Source organism: Crocodylus porosus, unplaced genomic scaffold (assembly GCF_001723895.1).
Source record: "Crocodylus porosus isolate Cpor-Errol unplaced genomic scaffold, CroPor_comp1, whole genome shotgun sequence".
Taxonomy (NCBI): Eukaryota; Metazoa; Chordata; order Crocodylia; family Crocodylidae; genus Crocodylus; species Crocodylus porosus.
The window spans coordinates 6,387,191-6,403,463 of record NW_017728909.1 but is presented as its reverse complement, the minus strand read 5'-3'; the positions used below and the strand labels follow the sequence as shown (position 1 = coordinate 6,403,463).

The 16,273-nt window shown below is 44.9% G+C and overlaps 1 protein-coding gene across 1 annotated transcript in view; it reads right to left on the bottom strand.

Moving 5' to 3' along the window:
* LOC109307664 (unconventional myosin-Vb-like) overlaps window positions 1-16,273 on the bottom strand; it is a gene marked incomplete at its 5' end in the record, with an annotated part of 224,144 nt that overhangs the window by 118,178 nt on the left and 89,693 nt on the right. The window contains 2 exons of the mRNA XM_019531676.1: window positions 7,255-7,336; window positions 10,630-10,773. Of these exons, the coding sequence (XP_019387221.1) occupies window positions 7,255-7,336; window positions 10,630-10,773 (226 nt within the window). The remainder of the gene's footprint in view (window positions 1-7,254; window positions 7,337-10,629; window positions 10,774-16,273) is intronic.

Here is a 16,273-nt window from a genome sequence, read left to right as displayed (position 1 = left end):
GGCTGAGGGGGGACCTGGTGACCGTCTATAAAAACTCACTAGGGGGGACCAGAAGGGTTTGGGAGAGAGCTTGTTTCCCCCCAGCGCCCCCTGGCATAACAAGCAATAACGGCCACAAGTTGTTGGAGAGGAGGTTTAGATAAGACAGCCGTAAGAACTACTTCACAGTCAGGGCGGCTAGGATCTGGAACCAGCTTCCAAGGGAAGTGGTGCTGGTTCCTACCCTAGGGGTCTTTAAGAGGAGGCTTGATGCCTACCTAGCTGGGATCATTTGAGTCCAGTATTTTCTCCTGCCCTGGCAGGTGGTTGGACTTGAAGATCTGTAAGGTCCCTTCTGACCTGACTTCTACAATAAGGCTGTATATAGAACAAACCAGTCAGTAGCAGAGCTGCACTCAACTTCAATGACATCAAACTTGGGAGGCCGCAGCGCTGCTCCCCGACTCCGATAGACGTTGTGCTGCCCAAACACCTCCTATTTAGCTTGATTTCATGCCAATGCCCCAAGCATGCATAAGGAGGCACTGCTGTGATACAGACTGTCACTCACTGCTTCCCTTTTCCAACGGGAAATTTTGAAACATCTGCTACACTATAAAAGCGGAGAGAGGTGTTAAGGAGGTAAATTTGAGAAAGAACCTTGCCTTAAAAAAAAAAAAAAAAAAAAGGATTAAAATTTAAGCTCTAGAAACTTTGTCAGGCAAGAAGCATTCCCGATGGATCTTAAAACATTCCATCTCATAATAAACACTGAAACAAGCCAGGGAGACAGCTGGTATCAAACCCACACACACACCATAAATCTTTAAAGCAGAAACAATCCAGGAAGGTTTCCCTTCAGTGAAATACCCTGTAGGCTAACCCTGTAGGCTAACCTGGTAGTCACACTAGCCAATAGGAGGCTGCTCTTGCCATTAAGCATTGTCCCTTCAGACATCAAATTGAAAGCCCCTGTCACAACAGCGCAAGGAAGCCTTCCCTGATCTGCCAGGGGACAGAAAATCTTTGGGCTTTTAGTGCTGCCTGACATTACAGACAGACACTGTGTACTCTGCGATCATGGTTTAGAAGGAATTTTCAATTTCTATTGATTTACACATGTTCCCTGTAAAGCCAGTGTCAGCAATCCAGCCTGGTAATCAGTCATCTTCCCGCTTCGCCCTGGGCTCATTTATTACTGAAAATAGTAGGCATAATTTAGCACTGCGCATTTTAAAACCAAAGCATGTGCCCTGATTGGCACAAACTCCTCCAACACACGACTATTATAACTGCACTTATCCCAGACGGATGAGGTCTACTGTTCGTTTCATGCCTGGGAGTCATCTCAGCGCGTTGGCTCACCCAGGGTAAGCAGGAGGCATCTGTGGGCGAGAGCACATTTTGACATCAAAAGTCCCACATGGTTTACGCACTGTCAGACTGCTAGATCACCAGTGAAACCACAGCAGTTGGCTCATCACAATGGGTGTTGAAGATTTAGCCTTGCTTAGCAGAGTACAGAGTTAGTCAGCTGGATGAGTCTGAAGTCAAACAGAAGGCAGGGCGGGGTGGTATCTTACACACTAATTTGTTCAGAAAGGCGTAAGTTTTCCTAAGCAACAACCTGCTTTGTCAGATGCTATGAGCGGATTCGCCGAGTAGCATGTCCGTTCATAGCAGAAGCAAGCTGGTGCCTGCAAAAGCTCATGCCTTTCTGAACAAATCAGACTGTCATGTGCCACCCTGCCATGCTTCTGCTTGGCAGAACAAAAGGGTGGCAAAAAAGAACCTTTAGGCTAGGGACAGACATTACACATAAACCGGTTTAAGTGACCGGACACTGGTTTAAGCATGTAACAGAACAGATGTTCCATTCATATAAACCAGCTTGAAAATGACTGAAACCAGTCTGAGATAAAACCTAGTTAAATGTAGCATCAGACTTAACTGACTTGGGTCAAACTGGTTTATGCAATGTCTGTCCCGGACCCCTTCCTGGTTTAAGTTAAACCAGACTCCCCCAGCTTCCCAGCATGCTCTCTGGGCTGGGCGGGGCTCTCTGATCCACAGCAGGGCTGGCCCCTTCCCTCTGCTCCCTGGCTACAGCTCTGGCAGAGACTGCAGGCATCTTCCTGCCTTCCCCCTCACCACTTCCTGCTAAGCAGGTATTCCACCATCCCCTCTGCCTTACACAGACCTCTCAGCATTAGCTATCAGATCACATGCTGGCTATGGTCCCTGTTGTGGCAGATGGGACAAAGGCAGAATCAACAGGTAGCTAGCTGGTAATGTTCCTCTGTTGTTTTCTTAATGGGGTGATAAACACTGTGTTATCAATTCCCTGCTGGGCTGATGGGGGGGAGGAAGGGGACAAGGGACATTACTCCTTCCTAATCAGAACTTCCTGCCAGGGCCTGGCCACGTCCCCCTCAGCTCAGCACTGAGGAAGGGGAGGAAGGGTTGCTGTAGCACCCCCACAGCTTCTACCCTGAGCCACTGCAGGCATGTGCCTGCATTTTTTTCAATCCAGAGGGGATGTTTGTGCAGTTGCAAACTGGTTTAGCCTAGCCAGGTTAGACTAGCCTGCAAAGATTGAATCAATCAGGCTCAGACTTTCTGAACATCTGTCCCTAGCCTCAAATGGTTTCCAAGGTCTTGCTAATGAGGATGGCAAATGAATCAATGTTCTGGACAGACTACAATCAACCTCCCTGATGTCACTGTGGATCAAGGCTCACGTCCCATTTTGCATATAGTAAAAAGGCACTATTCTGGTTGTTTCACATAAGAGAGGGTAAAACAAAAGCCTAGGCCAGCTCAGCACACAACAAAATTTCTGCTAGAAGCTTCGAGAAAAGCTAGTTCTAGTTTCTCCCTTTCCATCTTGCAATGACAACACTTTGCAAGTGTTCTACAAAGGAGTGCTCCAACTATCTGCTGTAACATGCAAAACTACAATGTGCTGCAAGACAAGGGAGCTCAAAGCAAATGCATCGAACAGAAGACAAGGAGTAGGGATGTCCTAATTTCTATTTCCATTTCTCAGAATGATGGACTTCAATGAATGATGGATGTTGTACACCAATATTGCTTTACGATCACTGTTGCACTGTGGCTCACAGCTCTGCTATAAAAAGCAAGGAAATAGGATCACCGCTGCTTCACAGATGAGTAATCTGAGGCTCAAAAGAGTTAACCAACATGCCACAGATGAGGAATTTGATGTTCAAGAAGTTAAGCAACATGCTGATGCCACAGAGCAGGTCAGCATCAGAGTCCAAGGCTTAAATTCATAGGTTCAGATCCCTCCAATAAATTTGCCTCTTACAGCAAATCAGTTAACCTTTCTGAACCTGTTTCTACCACTCTACAAACTACGTAAGCAAAAAATCTCCATTATACAGCTGACCTCAGCATACCTCTTCTAGATTTCTTCATAATTCACTAGTAGACATTTTCTGACAAATGCCAGCTTTTCAAATATTCATCCACCCAAGGGGCAGAAATAACGCAGCACTGAATTATGGCCAGTGGGGAACAACTTTGGAACAAATGTAGCCCAATCTTCAGAAAAGACTGAAGCTGCACATGAATTCTTTTTAACCTCTCCCTCATTTCTCATTACAAACAATATTTCAGCAGCAATTCAGAGCCCAAAGAAACCTGCTATTGTCAGTAATGGGCGAAAACTGAAAGCCTGACACCTCAAGCTTCAGGTCCCTGACAAGAATCCAGGATACAGAAAGTCATAAGCGGGGAGAAGGAAGGGAGAGAAGGGAGGCAGTTTCTTGAGCTGACAGCTCCGTATACTCCTAGTATATTGATTCACACACTGGCAACATACACTCCATCTTTGGTTTCCCCCCAAAAAACTAAAAAGCTGAAGTTCGTAACACTCTAGCACATAAGGCAAGTTTTACTTCAGTAGACACTAGACAGTCCAGCTGAAGCCTGAACTTGCATCTAGCTTTCCAGCTAGCCGCCTGCTGAAGCTCCATTACCCTCCTCCCCTGGAACGCTAGAGACTGCGCACCTTTACTTGTGTCTAGACATGTGCCTTTTACTTGCGTCTTGCATGTAAAAGGCCCACCCAAAAATTTACCAGCAACTGTTGAGACAAACTGACAAGCGCACTTATAACATTTTGACATAACACGCGGGGTAACTAACCCCTGGGTAAAGGTTAGTAAGCCGAACTTTGTTTCTAATTATTTGTATACAAGGATAAAAAACAAAATTTTGAGCTTGAAAAGTTGTGAAAGTCCTTAATAGTTTCTTGTAGCCCATGAGCTTTGAGATCAAAATTGGTATTACAGAAAACTTCTCCCCTAAGGAGTCCATAGCAGACAGTTGCACCAATATCCTTCCAATGCTACTCATGTGGACATGCAGCCATATAGGTATAAAGCAACAGCATTTCTACCAGGGGAAAGCCTTTAATCCTGGGATCTTATACAGGTACCTATCCACTGTCCAGCTTTAAGTACATGTGAAAGACACAAGCCAAAATGTGCTAACCCTTCCCTTAGAGGGCACCAGTATGTATATCTAAGTTAACCATGGTTCATTTAAGTTAATTGCCAGTCATTCCAGGAACAAAGCTTGTCAGGCTGCAGGTTCTTCCTTGTTACCAACAGGGCGAGGAACAGCAATGCAGCTTGGAAGGGCTGTATGTAGAAAGGGCTGTGCTGCTCCTCTTTTGTCCCAGATTTCAACCCTGATCCATCAAGATAGTCTCATATGAGACATGTTTACAGCCTGAGTCAAGATCTTCTGGAAGCAATGAAAGAAGACTCTGACTGTAGGACTCTCACTCAAATGACAGACTGACACTGAAGCATGGTCAGTAACCCCAATTCCTGAAGCATACAGGCTCTTCTAGACAGCACTAGGCTCACAGCCTATAAAGTTAAGAAGGGTTTTTTCCTGCTTCGACTTGGGTTCATTGAGTCCCTACTGAACAACACAGAAACAAAAATTAGAAGGAAACTGTGCCAGAAAGTGCATTTGTACTTGCTGTCAGTCTTGGGCCTAAGTGACTCATTTTTCATCCTAGAGTAAAAGACACGGGGTTTTATTATTCTCTTTCCTTCTCAGTACATCTGAAGGTGGGCGTCAGATAACCACATGCCCAAATAAGACTCAATCTGATATTAATATTAGGCCAATTCATGCTGCACAAAATATACTTTCACCACTCTTAATACTCTTTGCATCTGCAGGCTCATTGTTTGCATTCTGCAAACATTAATTGCTTATAGCACAGAGGTCTTGAATAAATAAGACACAAAGCACCAAAAGAAAACAAACAAACAACCAGTCTTGTTCTTTAGCAGGCCAAGCTGCTAGTGCCTGTGGCAAGATGCTATCTTAACAGTTCTGACGTACAAAACATGCATTGTGCAAAAATTGTATTCCTAATTACCAAACATGTTTGAGCTTTAAGCCTGGCAGGCTACCATTTTGCTGCAAAGCTTCATTTCTCATAGCTACTCATAATGTTTAGTTACCAGTTATCCATATCAATACTTGGCATTTACATAAGCTTTTTATCCAAACCATCACTCTACAAACTTTAACACCACAGCTGGTCTATAAGATAAAGTGCGTTTATGCCCAACTCATGGAATTGTTAACACCTAAAGCACAACAGCTGTCCAAAGCCAAGTGATTTACTCACCAAGTCAACTAACCAAGTTGTCCCCCTGCTTCACCTGTGCCATGTTCAGTTCTGTAACTCATGGCTGTGCGTGTCAGATTGACTGTGTAGTTATGCTAATAGGTTAGACAAGGATTTGTATAGGATGGCTTGGATAGGGATGATCCTGCCTCAAGCAAGGGGCTGGACTAGATCAGCAGTCAGCTACCTTGTAAGGATGCAGGCTGAACTGAGCCAGTGTGGGTCAAAGGTGGGTTGGTTGGTGCAAGGGTGGGTACGAGGACCCAGCTACCTCTGCCACTTTTCCCTGCACTAGCATGGGGAAAGCACCTGCTGCTATTGGCTTTCCCTGCAGCTGTCACTTCGTCCTAAACCAACAGGGGGAAGTGCGTGATGCCAGCACAGTGAAAGCACTTGCCACTGCTGCGCTTTCCTGTATTGGCAAATGGAAAGAGACTGCTGCCAATCACCTCCCTCACGCTCCCCCACACTCAAAGCAATGGAAGCCCCAGGTTTGCGAATTGGATCAAAAGACTTTGCAGGCTGCTGGTTGCCAGCCCCTGGGTAGATGACCTCCCGACATCCCTTTCTGCCCAATTTTTCTATGATTCCATGAAAACTGCAGGCAGGAGATCCAACTTCCATTCCTCTCTTACCTCTAGGAAGAACTCTCTACATATAGCTCCTATGTCTCTATGCTGTCTTGTCCATGAGCAGATGAATTTACATAATTCAGGGGCAGCTTTTCCGTGCTAGCTTCCTTTCATAGCCAAGAACAAATGATCAAGCCCCAGACAGTTACATGCACATTTCTGCTCCTCTAAATAATTGTGACACCAAGTCCTACATTTTGCTTTTTTTAAATTTTAAAGATACCGATTTTGAATCTTCCTTTCTTCTCCCACCCATCAAGTTTATTCTCTGGTATCTAAACAGTTGGGTTTGTGGCAGCAATTAACTGCTTGCACCAATTTAAGATGCACTTGAGGGCAACACTGTATCCAAGAAAGGGATACGATCCTCCCCCCTTTTTTCAGATATAATTCTGATATTTAAAATAATAAACATGTATTACACAGCACTAAACAGACTGCTTTAAAAAGCTAGAGATCAACCAGCATCCATGGTGCTCATGTCACAGACACTGTCATTTTCAGTAAGCAGCTGCTATAGAAAATAGAACGTATTTGGTTTCTTGATTAATAACCTCGAAATACTGGGTTGTTGTTTGTTCCTGTTTTGAGTAACACTGTTTAGAAGTGGGCCTGATGTCAGCCAGAGCATCACATAACCCCTTTCACATTTTTGCAACAAGCCCCAGTCTCAAAGCTACAACAGCAGAGCTGATGCAGGTCGAGATTTAATCCGAGAAGTGCTGTTTTATCTACTGAGGCTATAAGGACCCAATATGCACATTATCTATTAAAAAAGGCCTTCCAGCCTTCTTACCTGTTACATCTTTTTGAAAAGATTTTAAGTGCTATGCTTGGCTCACAGAACTGAAGCCATGCAGAGTAGGACAGCATTTCTAGCAGCAATCTTCATTATTGCTGCCATATTCAGGCTGCAGGTGGCTCAGAGAACCCAGTTTACTGGCAAAGTAGCTTACTTACTTAGGGAAAGGTCTTTAAATTCTGGAAGACTCGCAGAAGCACACAGCTGATAGAAGATATGGTAGTTTCTTTCATCTTCTGCCTGAAGAACAAAACATTGACTCAATTTAAAGGTAAAGACTTAAGGACATTCAGCAGCCCTCCTTTTCTCTCCTTACTGCCAGCAGGGTTGTCCATGTTACTGTCCAAACCCAAAGTACATAACTGCCCCCATAACTCTGTATCACAGCCAAGGAAGTCGCACTAATCACAACAGCTGCCTGAGGGTCAGAATTAAGCAACACACATGTCCTGTAGGGGCTGAGGATATCCTTTTCATGAGCATAGTTTTTGGGAGATCTTACAAAAGGAATAATTTATTTAATGGAATTTGAATGTGAAAAAGTGAGGTCACGGGTCAAGAAAAAGGGCACTGTTATATTAACAACACAGAGTTAACTGTTTGAGACACTCAGGAGATCAGAGACCTGGCTATTTATATTGTTGAGCCACTGCTAGCTGCAGTTCAGGTAAGTGAAAGTAATGGAATCGCAGAGATGTCAACTCACCCGCCTGCCTCCACCCCACTCAAAAGATTTTTAATTAGTTTTTCCAGAATGCATAATTGTGCCGTTTTACATTGGTACTCCTCGCCTATTATACCTTTGCTGAGCATGTTCATTCTTGTAGTTTGTAGAGTAGAAAATATATTTGGGAAAGTAAAATGACTTGTACTGGGGGGAGGCGGGGGTTAAGTTTAAACTCCCTTAGAATTCTGTGATTTTTGCCAACTACAAAATTCTAATCAAGTCTGTATCTTCAATTTAGCTTGTTATTTTATTTAGTTTAGAGGCACTTAACAAATACCAAAATGTATCTGAATTTGTTTTCAACTCTTTCTGCTTCTGAATGTGCAATTCATTCACTTCATTATTTTGACTGAAAAAAAATTTACATAAAATGATAAATAAGGTCTAGGTACCTTAAGAGCTATTGCAATTATAATCAAAGTGCAAAACAGACAGCAGGTTTCACTAGCTGTATATAGAAGTATAGCTAGGTAAAAAAGAAGGGCAAAAATCTTTTCAAACACTTTATAAGCAGAAGCAGAAATACAAAGCCACTTCTGAAAGTCAGAACCACTAGCACAGCCTGACAGGCTGGAGCAGGGAGGGATTTTTTCCTCAGGTAAGAGGCAAGGAAGTAGGAGTAAGTGGGGTAGATTACTTTGTATTTTGGGGCAGGCTGTTTTGTTATACTAATCTCATTATAGAAACAGAATAGAGAGTTTTAAGTTAAAGTTACTTTGGCTTTTATTACAAGGTATCCTGAGACTTTTGGGGGAAGGGCAGCATATAAATAAAGTGGTAGTAAAATGTGTAGCATCACAGCAAAAACAAGTTGTTCCAAGTTTCAGCTCAAGTGTACTGAAAGTGAGATACTTTCTGAACCCTGCACAGGAACCCCACTAAAAGCATGCATCACAGAAGAAGTCCAGCTCTCCACCAAGCTTCTCCCCACATAACCTGCAAAAGTTAGAGGTTTTTGCTTTTCCAGTACTTCTCCTTAAAGTTGAGTAAAAATTCCAGCTGCTTTTGAGATATTGGAGTGCAACAGGTAGGGAGTTTGGGAAATGACTTCCTGGGCCCAAACATCCCAGAAAACACCATTTAGAGGACTGGGCCTTGGTAAGGCACAAGCGGTCACTGCGCCCTGCCGCTCCCACTGTCCACCAGATTCGCAAAACACCATTAGTAGCACGTGCAAGCCTGTGCACGTGGAGCAGTGGAAGTAGTAAGAAACATACAGGTTTCCCCTAGGATAATGGCACAAAGTCGGAAGTCACCATCCAGTCAGTCAGTGCTAGAGGCACCAATACAACTCACACTTCCAAGACTGAGCTCTCCAGCGGAAGGTCAGGGAATCTTCAGCTTGACCTGGAATGTCAAGTCATACAAAAGGGGCTCTGGGCATTTGAGAAATATCATCAGTTCCAGGATTTCAATTAAAACTATGGCACCTCAACCTAAAATGTTTACATTTTGTTCATTTGCATTATGCATCCTAAGAGTCAGTTGTTTCAAGGTTCACTAACTTTTTCTCTTTAAGACTTCCATCACAGTGGCGGGCAAAATTTGGCCCACGGGCTGGACCTGGCTGGCACTGGACTTCATTTCCCAACAGCCCCTGCCTGCATGGCTGGGGCCAGTTTCCCTGGAGACCCCAGCAGCAACCAGCTGTGATAGCCAGGGGGGCTGGGGTTTCCATGGCCCCAGCAGCGCTGGCAGGCAGCAGCAGCAACAGCCTTTTCTTGGTGTGGGGGCTGACAGAGTCCGTACTACAGGGGCAGAAGCAGGGCAGGCTCAGCTGCTACCACCTGCATGGGGTAGGCAGTGGCAGCACCACGGGGAGGGGTGGTTATGGAGGGCTAGGAGGAATTTTTGGGTGGCTGTAGCCCCCTCAAGCCTCACCCCTACCACCACCCCTGCTGCCAGGGCAGAGAGCTGGGCCAGAGCCAGGATGGGATCTTGTAGTGGTGACAGCGTTGTCCAGAGCTGCAGCAGAGCTGCAATCCGCAGCCTGCATGCCTCCAGGCAGGGATATGCAGACAGCGGATTGGAGCTCTGCCCCAGCTCCGAACCATGCTGCCACCACTGCAAGGAGCCAGGGCAGAGCTACAATTCACTGCCTGCACATCACTGCCTCTGCCCCAGCTCCAGACCACACTATCACCGCTGCAAGATCCCAGCTCTGCTCCACGTCCTGCCATGCACCCTGCCAGTGCTGCTGGGGCCAATCTCCATGGAAAACCCCAGCCTCACTATCACAGTGTGGCTGCTGCTGGGGTCCCCATGGAATCCAGCTCCAGCCATACAAGCAGGGGCTTCTGGGAAATGGATTCTGGCCGCCAGCTGGATCCACCATTTGCACCCCCCCCGTTCTATCAGAAGCAGAAGTTGAGGCAAACAGACAAGGTTATTAATGGGACTGGTACATTTATGTATAGAAACATGATGATTCTGGCTGCAATAACAAGACTAAAACTGATGGCCCAGAAGACGCTTTCCAGTGCTATAATCATTCTTCCAGAGGTCTCTGGATAAAGCACGGTAAAAGAAAAAAACAAAAACAAAAACAAAACCACCATGGAAAAAAACCGTATCAACTTTGAATGGTCCATGGCCCAGCAGATTTCATCTGTACAATTAAAAAAGTATAAATATCCTTAAGAAATGCTAAATACGTTAAACCGTTAGAAAAATTAAAGGAAGATGGGTTTAATCTTTTTCTTGACTTCCTGTCAGTTTTTTAAAGATCGTCATCAAAGCCAGGAAGTACCAAAAACACGATGTTCATTAAAAAAAAGAATTCAGAAGAAAGCGATGCAAAACGAACCTGGAACACAACTCTCGACTTTTCCAGGAGATAGGTCCTCATATTGGCACCGATGATATGGTATCTCTTATCAAAGCCAATCTGAATGTACTTCCCAAAACGACTGCTATTGTCATTCCTGGTGGTTTTAGCATTTCCAATTGCCTGTATGAAGGGAATGAAACATTAAGAACAACACGCTTTTTTGTTGGTAAATTTGCACATTATTTCTCTGGAAAATTCTGCAGTCAATAAATAAAAAAATCACTCTTACGTAAGTCAAGCAGGGCTATAAGAAAGCACTTCCCAGATGGAGTTAGAGAGCAGCCACCTTATGAAACAGAGCTGCAGTTTGATCTTTGAAATGATGCAAGTTTACAGTTTGCAAGTTGTTTTTTACTTTCAACTACTTTTATTGTAGAAAAATTCTGAAAACTCAATGTGATGTCACTTATTCTCCAATTACTGACAATGTCCAGCACTCCATGGCCATAACAACTCTTACAGCCTGCCCTTTGAAACCTTCTCAACTCTTCACTCACCTGCTTGTATGCCCATTGGTTTCACACAACCACCTCTGTAGCTTCAAGGTGCTTAGGTTGGTATTTTGAAAGGGACCAAAGCAGGTTGGACACCAAATCCCATTGATTCCCATGGATCAAGAGTTATCATTAGCACATCACAAGGAACAAAACAATTGTTTGCAAGGAAGAACAAACCTGTTTAGCCAAAGAATGCTGAGGACAACGGAATCTCTTGAATCAATAGCATTTCGGTGAACTCCCCACTGCACAAAGGTTATTCTTCATATACCACCCACCCTCATCATTACTGCAAAGGACAACATCTAGCTACTTTTCATTCTGGCCCCATGGGGAAATCTAGAGTTCTTATAATCCCCAGAGCAGACATACCCATAGTACTTGATTCCCCCTCCCCACCCAACAGTGAACATCTGTTGGGTTGGTGGTGGGGGAGGCTTCCTGTAAATCATGGCACTTTCTGGAAAGCGCCATAAGTTACAGCGGGGAGCTGCACATCTGTTAGCACCCTTAGAGTAGTAACCACAAGACGTCTTTGGAGATTCATACTTTCATGGTTGTTAGAGGCTGAAAGGGACCTTGCAGATAATCAGGTCCAGCCCCCCTGCACTACACTTGGGCAGGAAAGACTGCTGGGATCAGTTGACCCCAGCAAGATGGGAGTCGAGATGCTTTGGGACAAGGAAGAGAGACAAACCCCTCTCCCCTTCACTGACCCATCAGTCCCCAGATCCATCTAAAGCCCCTTGTACTGCAGACTCAGCTTGAGGACTTAAGCTATTAGAAACAGTTTACTAATGCAAGCATCTCACCAGAGCTCTTAATTAAAAATCTGTCATTAAAACAGAATCCCTCAGGGAACACTAGCTTCAGGCAATGTCACATAATATCCCCATTACAGGCAGTTGAACTCAATCGGCTGGAATGGAGAAATGATTACAGGGTCGATATTAATGGATCTTCTGGAGAACTATGGTTTGAAATAGGGATTGGGGGCAGGGGAAGAGAGTGGGTGGGGAAGGAGGCATGATGGGACCCAAATAAAAAAACCCCCCAAATCTAACAAAAAAAAAGTCACCATCCCCTGAATGCCACATCCAATTCTAGCTCTGGTAGTATACAATTAAAAGCATCTGGGCCAGGTTAGACGTTAAACATTTACAGATTCTACACAGACCTCAAACCTGACTACTTTGACTACTATGCATAAAGGTGCTAATCTGTTAAGCAAAAGGTACCCGCAGCAGGTGCCAACCCGATACAGACTGGATATAGCACACAAAACAATGTTATCCCTGCTCTCATGAGATCAGTGTAAAGGCAGGTTAAACAAACAGTAAAAGGAAATGGGCAAGGAGAACTCTTACAGACATTAGAGAGGCAAACATCTATTGCCCTATTTTTTATTCCTTCAGCCACCTGAACAGTCCTTCTCTCTAGTCCTCTCTGAACTGCATGTTATTGGGAAACATGACATCCCCGTTTGAGGCAACAAATATCCAAACATAAATCAGGCCTGGTGAAAAGTAATTCAATTCCTAGTTATAGGCACAGCTGTACCATAGTCTATTCAAGTTACTCAACACTTGAGATGGTAAAACCCCATTTTTAGTTACTTATTATTTAATAGTTTGGGATGAAATCTTCCAGGCCAGATAACTACCTCAGGTAGAGGTTTCTAGATGTTTCAGCCAAAGCAGTTCCTCTACTTTACTTCCAAAAGAAGAGAGTGGACAGGAGGGGTGAGAAATCCCAAACATGCATTTTGCTCATTCACATTACCATTTATTCCACTCCCCATTTCTTCCCCCCCACACCGCTTCACTTGCTGCAGCCCCAAATTCTGCTCCCCGAGTCCTTCCTCTCATCCTCTGAGCAAGCATTCACATGTGTAGTTAGTTCTCATTTCCAGAACAGTTTGAGCACCTTTTCCCCACACAAATAAAACTATACCCCACCCCGTCAAGAAGCAGTTTGCAGCAACATCTCTGCAGATCTTTCCAACTTCTGCAAGAGACCGGACTCTAATTAGAAGGCCTTGCCGCACCTCATGTTCAGTGGCCACAGTATGACCTCTGGAACTACCCAGGTTCAATGAGACTAGCTAGAAACCAACATCTTAGCCTGTCTTGCTGCACTAGTGCAGGGCAATCCCTTTAGCCTGCAAGCATCAGGCACAAAACTGCAAAACCTCTTATAGATTCCTAGATGTTAGGGTCAGAAGGGACCTCAACAGATCATGGAGTCCGACACCCTGCCCAGGCAGGAAAGAGCGCTGGGGTCAGATGACCCCAGCCAGATGCCTATCCAGCCTTCTCTTAAAGGTACACTGACATTTATAAGTTCCAGCTAAAAGCCAAGAGGGGAAAAAAAAAAAAAAAAAAAAAGGATTAATTCTGTAGTCAAATCAGGCTTTCAGTAATAAGAATGATGTACGGGGCCACACACTGAATGAGGAAAAAGCAATGCCACTCATTAAATGTGCAAAGCCCATATTGTACATCAAACGAGTCCTTCTTGCAATCCATTTCTAGTACCTACTTCAAAAGAGATGAAAAAGGAGAATAGTAGGTGGAGTCGGGAAGAAAGCTTCAGATGTTTTCCATGGAAAAGCATGGAGAAGATCACCCCTTCATGCCCGTTTACATGCGAACGTGCGCTGTATTGTTCACAGCACTGAAACATTTAAACATTAGATCATCGCAGAGAGATCAGATCATGCAGCATAACTCTGGAACACCTGCTTTCACTCTGGTTGACATGCTAGCGTGTTCATTAAATTAAAAAATAAAGTTAAAATTTCAGGGGACAGTTGGCAGAAATATGCAAGTTGCAGCTAGTTACTATGGTGGTAGAAATTCTACATGCAAGATAAGATTCAACATACAAACATGAAATTAAGAGGAGTTTTAAAATAAGAACATCCCTATACTTAAGTATAGCAGCATTATTAGAGGTAGCAATCTTTCTTTCTTTTTTAAACTTTCTTTAATTTCATGAGTGTCACTGTGGTACCCAAGGTTCATGAACACTAGTAGTTGAATAGTAGGATATTCAAACCTAGAAACTGGGAAAACCAAGAGACCCACTAACATATAAAACAGAGGGCACTGACAGAAGTGACGTTCTGTCGTATGATCAGCCACTGAAAGTGCTGTATAGGTGTGCACTGACAGAAGTACACAGCTCCCAGGCACTTCAAAAAGTACCCAATCATGCAACATATGAACCTTTATTACATCAGGGTTCAGATGAAAGCACTCCAAAGTAGAGCACCTTCATTAACCTCTGTTAGTGCCAGCTGGGAGCAGGGCTGGGCTGAAGGTGGGGGGGCATGAGGGGAATGGGTGGACCTGGCCAAGCTAGGGGTGGGTGGCACATGCCCACTACTCCTCCCTGCTCCCGTGCCCCGCCACAGCTGGAATGGAGCCCAGCAGGGCAAGGACAGATGCAGGCTGCGTGTTGTGAGCTCAGGGCTCTCCTTTCTCCCCTCCATGCCCTTTAGGCAAGTCACTTGTGGCTCCATCCTGCTCCTCACCCCAGCTCTGGGGTCCCATTCACCATCCTGGCTGGGCAATACCCCCAGCTCCTTTCCCATTCCCTCCCCCACCATGGGGGCCTCAATCTGCCCCCCCCACCATTCTCCTCCATTAGATTTACCTGCAGGGAGCTACCCAGCTGTGCTCCTGGAGGCACTAGGAGGGAGGTCTGGGGAGGTTATACCCACCCCAAAATTCACCTTAGTCCCCCCATAACCCTCCATTCCAGCACTGCCACCTCCACTCACAGCCCAGAAGAGGTGGCGCTCCTGGCCTGACTCAGGCCTGTCTCCCTCCCCACATTGCCGATTGGTGGACAGGCTCCATTTGTGGCTCTCTCCTCATCAGCAGAGAAGCAAAAGCCATGGTTTTAAACTTAGCGACATTTTTGTCTCCCTGCTGATGATTGGCTGAGAGGCCCTGGCAGCCCCACCGTTTGCTGCCAACCAGGAGGGAGCCAAAAACAGCATCAAGTTTAAAGTCACAGATTTGCTTCCCTGCCAGTGAGGAGCAAGATGCAAGCAGAGCTCCCTGGCCCACGCATTAATCCACTTATGGGCAAACCCCAGCATGGACTTCCCTCCTCTCTTTTCTCACCATCCTATCCTGAGACAGCAGAGTTGGGAGAGGAGGCTACAGATGCAGCCTCTCAGTGGATCAGCTCCAAAGTAGAGCTTGATCTCCCACCCTCCCAACTCAACACCAAATATCTGTTGGGTCAGGATCGTCAGTAACTCATGGTGCTTTCTGTTAAACACCATGAGTTAGACCAGGGAGCTGGACATCTGTCAGCACCCAAAGGTACTTGACCGTCCTCCCACTCCTTGTGTACACACACGTGCATGTGCGCCTTCCCCCCATCCCTTAACATCGGGGCCAAGAGCCACCTAGAGCTCTCTGACATGTCAACATGGCTCCTGCCAGTGGGCTCATGCCAGTGACAGGCAGTTCACACTGGTTTCACAAGTTGTTTATACCAGAGGTGCTCAATCTTAGACAAGCAAAATTAAATCTTGCGTGTAAGTCTTTGCAGGATCAGGGCCCCAAAACTGCTCATTCTAACAGAGAAACTTGATTTAACTACCATCTTTAGCTTTTGGCTACTTCGTTAAGTTTATCTTATAAAAGAATTAAAATTTAAAATACTGGACTGTGCCTCGTTAAAACTCTGCTTTGCAGCAACAGCTGAAATACTGGGTGCCAGTTAAGCTACCATGCAACTATGACTGACTATTACGCATCATGCTAATATTTTCTCATCATTTCCTTGTGTCCCATTGTCTGTCAGTACCCACGTTCTTCTCTGGCCCCATCCCTAATTTTAGGTTCTCTGGGGGAAGATCTGTTTTTGTTCTGCAGTTGTCTAATACTTCACACAATGGAATCCAAAAAATAAGGCTCCCAAGCACTATAGTAATCCAAATAATTTATAATCCCAGTCACCAAACTGAAAAATTCCTCAGGCAACTGAAATAATGCTGGAAATAACATTTTTCTGAAGCACCCATGTAACTTAGGAACTTTGAAAGTCCAGGGGTTTGAGTTCTTAAGTTGGTTTTGAGTAAAGCACTTTGCAGGGCTGGG